Genomic DNA, 6,086 nt, shown 5'->3' on the forward strand with positions numbered 1-6,086 from the left:
TTGTTTTATATGGGTCAATAACATATTAATATGTTCTTTGTTCCATAAAAAAAAAAGACTTCGAGTTGGGTTGATAAATACTGAATAAAATGAGAATGCCCTTTAGAAATCATACCGAAAGCATCGACAAAAGGATCCTTGTCGAAATCAAATTTCTCGTTGTTTTCTGATATTAAATTTCTATAAAATGGCAGTTTCTCATTTGTCATCTGGTCATTACCAATTAAAGCTCTAGTCATATTTAACTTGTTAAATTTTTTAAACTCTATATTCAAACGCAGTACAGTTTTTTATGGAGGCTCTTTCTATAAATCTGTTCACAGCCCTGCACTGCGTTTGTTTTTTTAAATACTTAGTATGTGTTATTTTAAGACTACTTGTTAACACTTTAACCACCCCATCAAAAGACCCTTTAAATATAAAGCTATTGCAAGATGGATCACAATGACCATACAATAACCATACGCTACAAAATTTAACTTATTAATTATAAGCTTCTTAAAGTATAAAACACACGCACAATTATGAGAGCTGTTAGATTCTCTATTCATGTGCTCTATACTTTTTGAAGCAGAGAAATGGTTTGTTAATAAAGAATATATATTTTTAAAATCGATTACATTAAATTTACAGTCCTCATAATTGCATTTTGAAAACATTGCACGTGGGCTATTCAAATTGTCAACTAGGAGAACCGATCGATTCAAACTTTCATTTCCACTGTGGCACTCTTTTCGAAAACATTTCAAATTGGCTTCTATCAATGTTTCGTCTGCCGGCTCAATGGAAATGTCAGTAGACTCATAGACTCCATTAGTGACATCATTGGATTTTGCCTGGAACTATATACAAATTCAAATTAGAATTGAAATAATCTACAAATATTTACATATATTAAATTCAAATTTTTAATACTTACACGTTGGAAGCACTTTAGCAAGGCATAACGAGTTTTGCTAGTGTTGCCAAATGGAACCACTCGCTTCTGATTGGCATTCAGTTTGTCCAACAATATTTGGTAATCCAACGTCGAAAGTCCCTCGGAAACTGCCTCCTGTACAGCATCCTTATATCCATAGTTGCTATAAATGCAAAGGAAACATTGAAATTATTTATTTATTTACATGTTACTTATTATAAAAAATAATAAAAGAAGGAAGTGCTAGCTACTAAGGCCATTGACTCTGAAATTATTACTTGTATTAAATACAGGGACGCTTGAAGTACAGGGACTTTTCAGATATTGAGACAAAATGTGTTGCAAAGTGAATAATAATAATTTTATATTTATATATTCATATGTATATGAGTATATATATTTACAATACTTTAACACTTCGAATATATATTTATGACATTGAATATTCAAAACAATATTATTCACTTTGAACACACACTTTTCCAATCAATTTATATTTTCCCGGAATGGCCGCTGCATTGTCACAAAAGCGCCACTGCATATTCATATATATACATGCATATATATACATGCATATACATATATACATATATGTATGTATGCTACTGCACTTAAAGTGCGCACCGGATGTACATATTATACATATGTATGTACTTACGATTTGGTGGACACCAATTTAGGTGGCATTTTCAATATTTTGTTTACTCTCACTTTATAAACTTTTAACTTTATAAATCACTTGTGCAGAACTTGTTATTTAACAGAACATACAGCACTATTCCGTTATGTTCCAGAGTTGCCACCAAGTTCATAAAGGGTGTGTTGCCACCATGGTAATATTAGTTTGGCAATAATCACAAAAATTGAATTTTCCCGAAAACGGCTTAACCGATTTGAATAAAACAAAAAGCAAAATATTTGTCTATTTGATTCGAATAGAATGAAATAGAATATAAAATTGCGTAAATTTATTAATTATAACAAAGCAATATATATGTAAATAGAGTATTTAAATGTAATTTTAAATTATATTAATATTTGTTTCATTTAGTTATTTTCTGCAAGTATTTGAAGTCCCGCCAAAGTCCAAATGGTGTTATTTAACACTGTTTGTAGGGGGGCGTATTCCAAGTAAATTAAAACCACTTTCACTTTAATTTTGTAGCAGATTGTGACTTTTTCACAACTTTTTATTTGACACTTGAAAATATACTTTTTGCATGTGCTTGAGAAAATTCGAACATAGAAGCAAAGGCGGAATAGCAAAAAGCTCTAAAAAGGGCCGGGTGACCATCTCTAGAGGAAACCAAGAACAGTGTGGCTGCGCGTATGACACGGTCACACGCACAGTATACCAGCTTTGTCGCTATCGACAACTTGCGATCGCGACCACACTGTCAGCTGGCCTGAGTGGTCACACCTGCAGTCATCTGGCATCAACATCCCCCCTCTTGCAATGAGTTGCAAACGGTATCATTTTCCAAATGGACCGGACAGAATCCAACCCAAGGTGGAATTCTGGGCCATTGGCAAACCGTTGGTGCTCGGCAGGAGGCCAGGTTGGATGATGTGAGGATACACATCAGTGACGAGCACCAGGGACACCATCGATGGCTGGAACCAGCGTTCGTCGGCGAGCGTAATGCTGCGGAACTGCTCCAAGTTTTCGCCATCGACGGGACGGAGGGGGGTGCGGCAGCAGAGTTGAGAGTCCACCTGCAGCATCATCTTTCGACGGAACTCGGATGTCCGCGAGCGGATGATCGCCGTGCAGACGCCTTCCGTACCAACGCGGGTGACGGATAGCCGGTAGGCCGTTGCCAATGAGCCGCTGATACGGCTGGTCGCCGTGCACGGGTCGATCAGCGCTCGCATCTCGAATGTCTTACATCCGGTGTCGATTAGGATGTTGGCCGTTGGAAGGATGCTCACAGCCTTGTCCTGCAGCAAGGATGCGAGCGACGTCGGAAAAGCCCCCTCGGGCGTAGGCGAGGCCGGTCGATGGGGAGACGGCGAGCGGGAACGTGACCGTGCTGGAGTTCGGGAACGTGACCGTACTGGGGTTCGCGAACGTGGCCGTGTTGGGGTTCGCGAACGTGGCCGTGTTGAGGTTCGGGACCGTGGCCGTGTTGCGGTTCGGAACCGGGTGGAGACCGGTTGGTCATCGCCTCGTCGCTGACGATTGGGCGAGCGCTGCGTGCCTCCTTGAAGTGCAGCAGCGTGTGGTGGTCCCCACGACAGACCCTGCACCTTCCCGCGCTGCGGCAGGATTGCCCGGAGGGTTGGTGGACCAAACAGTTAGAGCAGTACTCGTTGATGAGTACTGCTCTCAACCGTTTCTCCGCTGTCAGCCTCAGGAATCGCTGACACTTCCGGAGTGGGTGGATCCCACGGCACACGCGACACCGGAACGAGTTGGTGCCAGCGGGGCGGTCCTGGTGGGTGGATGTATGTGATGGCATACTACATGAAATGAAACAAGAAAAAACCAAATGATTATTGTAGTAGCCTCTTTGCTTTGTCAATGACACACGGAACAGGACAACACAGGACGACGAATGGGGGTACGGAATAGGAGGTTATTCGTCCTTCTGACGTGGAGGGGTCAGTCTTGCTGTCCATCGGGAGTAGAATGAGTTTGGCCACGGGTTTTCGGATAGTACCCCGCGCCGTGAGCACATATACAACTCGGACCTTGGCATCGGTGCCTGGACACGTCGTCAGCACCCGTCCTAGCCGCCACTCGTTCGAGGGGAGGTTGTCTTCTTTTATGACGACCATGTCACCGATCCGAAGGTTCCTCGTAGGGGATTGCCATTTCGTCCGATTGTGCAGCTCCTTCAGCTACTCATCTTTCCAACGGAAACAAAATTTTTGGTGAAGAGCCTTCAGTCGCTGCCACTGATTGAGGATGGAGGTGGCCGGTTGGTTAATTGGTGGTTCCAACACCGAAATAAGTGGGCCACCTACGAGGAAATGGCCAGGAGTGAGCGCTAGTAAGTCCGAAGGGTCCTCGGACATAGGGGAAATCGGCCTCGAATTCAGGCAGGCTTCGATCTTAGCGAGAAGAGTGTATAACTCTTCGAACGTATACTTCCCGGTGGAGGTCGCCTTGTAAAAGAGTGCCTTGAAACTCTTTACGCCGGCTTCCCATAATCCACCCATATGCGGGGCGCCCGGCGGGTTGAAGTGCCAGGATAGGCTCTTGTGGGCGTGTTGTGCGATGATGCACTCCCTCGTCGCTTCCAAAAAGTCGTTGGAGATCACCTTGTCAGCTCCAACGAAGGTTTTCCCGTTGTCCGAGTACATCTGGTATGGACACCCGCGCCGTGCGATGAAACGAGAGAATGCGGCCAGGAATTTCTGCGTCGTGAGATCCGATGTTGCCTCCAAGTGGATCGCCTTCGTGCTGAAGCACACGAAGAAGCAGACATACCCTTTGGTGATAAGGCAGGCTCGGCCAGTGTAATTTTTTACTTCGAATGGGCCGGCGAAGTCGACTCCAGTATGCGTGAAAGGTCTCGAGTAGGACGCCCTTTCCTTGGGCAAGTCCCCCATCATTTGGGTCTGCAGTCTCTTCTTGTAGATCACGCAAACCTTGCAAGAGTTGATGGTGGATTTGACGAGGACCTTCAATTTTGGAATCCAGAATCTGGAACGGATCAGCCGCATGACGACTTGGTTACCCCCATGTAAGGATATACGATGGGTGAAACGAACCAGTAGTCGTGCAAAGGACGAGGAATACGAGAGGATGATTGGATGACTCTCATCATAACGCAGCGAGTGGGACGCCCACAGGCCCGTAGAATCCCCTTGCCATCGAGGAAAGGGTTCAAGTTTCGGATTGAACTTGAGGAAGGAACCTGCTGCTTGGACTGCAGACAGTGGTATTCTTGTTGAAAAGTTTGTCGTTGAGTCATGACGATTAGCCGCTCTTGGATCCGTGACAGCTCATCCGCTTGGACCACGGTAGAGCTTGGAACTGCCAACTTCCGACTTCTATCGATGAATCTGAGAACATAGGCAGACGTGCGCAGTGCCCTGCCAAACTCAGAGAACTTACTCAGGAAATCAGGAGTAGGAGGTAACTTAGCGACGTTGCACTTAATCCGCTGCTCCAGCAGAGTCTCCGGAATGGGACTTGGAGATGTTGGCCATTGATCCGACGGGAGATGAAGCCACTCTGGTCCATGCCACCACAAAGGATTACGAATCAATTCTTGTGGCAGGACACCTCGGCTTGCAAGATCTGCCGGATTGTGCTCGGATCGCACATGCGACCAGTTCTTGGCGTCGCTGGCTTGGACGATTTTGGCCACACGATTGGCCACAAAGGTTGTTCATCTGCAGGGTGGCTTGTTCAACCAGGCGAGAACAATTGTTGAATCAGTCCAAAAGAAAGTCTGGAAACTTTCTGCTGGCAGATTCAGGAGGAGGGTTGCAGATAACTCAGCCAACAGGACTGCGCCACAAAGCTCCAAACGTGGCACTGAGAGAGACTTGACAGGAGCCACTATTGTCTTCGCAGTAAGGAGATGTGTGGAAACCTTGTTCGCCGTCTCCACACGGACATAGATCGCCGCTCCATACGCCCTTTCTGTCGCATCACAGAATCCGTGGTACTGGAGCTTCACTCGTGTCTGGAATTGGACCCATCTTGGAATCCGGATCTTTCCCAAAGCAGGATAGCTCTGGAGGTACTCCTTGAATGAAGATCTTGGCTCGGATAACGAAAGGGTCCAGCCACCCGGCTGGGTCGAAAAGCTTAGCGATTTGCGAAAGCACTTCCCTCTTCGTGTAGGAATCCTGATGGGCAACTTCTGGTGGCATGAAGAAGAACTCGTCATCGTGAGCTTGCCACCTGATGCCCAGAGTTTTCGCCGTTTTCGTCTTCGAGTTCGAGGAAATCTTCTCGAAGTAGATGGTCCTTTGGAATGTCCTTCAGCACGCTCTTATGGTTCGACGTCCACTTCCTCAGCGGGAAGCCAGCGCTGTCCAGGGCTGCACACACTTCCGCAATGGTCCGGATGGCCTCTTCTTTCGTGTGTGTCCCCGACAGGACGTCGTCCACGTACATGTTGTTGGAAATGACTCGGCTTGCGAGAGGATACTCCAAGCGTATGTCATCAGCAAGTTGGTGGAGGACTCGTAGAGCCAGGAAAGG

At 45.9% G+C, this 6,086-nt stretch overlaps 2 protein-coding genes across 2 annotated transcripts; both read right to left on the reverse strand.

Moving 5' to 3' along the window:
- Positions 1–520: 520 nt before the first annotated feature.
- On the reverse strand, positions 521–1,610 carry LOC132797778 (uncharacterized; the record flags this gene model as incomplete). The annotated part of the gene is made up of 3 exons (XM_060809555.1): positions 1,578–1,610; positions 920–1,082; positions 521–842 (listed from the first exon to the last, which is right to left on the reverse strand). Coding segments are annotated over exons 1-3 (514 nt in total), but the record flags the coding sequence as incomplete, so codon positions are not given.
- A 2,153-nt stretch (positions 1,611–3,763) lies between these two features.
- LOC132797782 (uncharacterized) lies at positions 3,764–5,769 on the reverse strand. Its single transcript, XM_060809560.1, has 3 exons — positions 5,334–5,769; positions 4,986–5,222; positions 3,764–4,797 (listed from the first exon to the last, which is right to left on the reverse strand). Exons 1-3 carry the CDS (start codon positions 5,767–5,769, stop codon positions 3,764–3,766), a joined length of 1,707 nt encoding a protein of 568 aa, XP_060665543.1.
- Positions 5,770–6,086: the final 317 nt, after the last annotated feature.

Source organism: Drosophila nasuta, unplaced genomic scaffold (genome assembly GCF_023558535.2).
Source record: "Drosophila nasuta strain 15112-1781.00 unplaced genomic scaffold, ASM2355853v1 ctg20_pilon, whole genome shotgun sequence".
Taxonomy (NCBI): domain Eukaryota; kingdom Metazoa; phylum Arthropoda; class Insecta; order Diptera; family Drosophilidae; genus Drosophila; species Drosophila nasuta.

What these genes read in the sequence shown, in the direction of transcription:
- LOC132797782 (XM_060809560.1), bottom strand. Translation starts at nt 5,769, where the DNA reads ATGACGAGTTCTTCTTCATGCCACCAGAAGTTGCCCATCAGGATTCCT. An exon ending in CCTGAATCTGCCAGCAGAAA is followed by an intron (nt 5,223 to 5,333) that starts GTTTCCAGACTT and finishes AAATCGTCCAAG; the next exon opens with CCAGCGACGCCAAGAACTGG. An exon ending in TCCTACTCCTGATTTCCTGA is followed by an intron (nt 4,798 to 4,985) that starts GTAAGTTCTCTG and finishes CACTGTCTGCAG; the next exon opens with TCCAAGCAGCAGGTTCCTTC.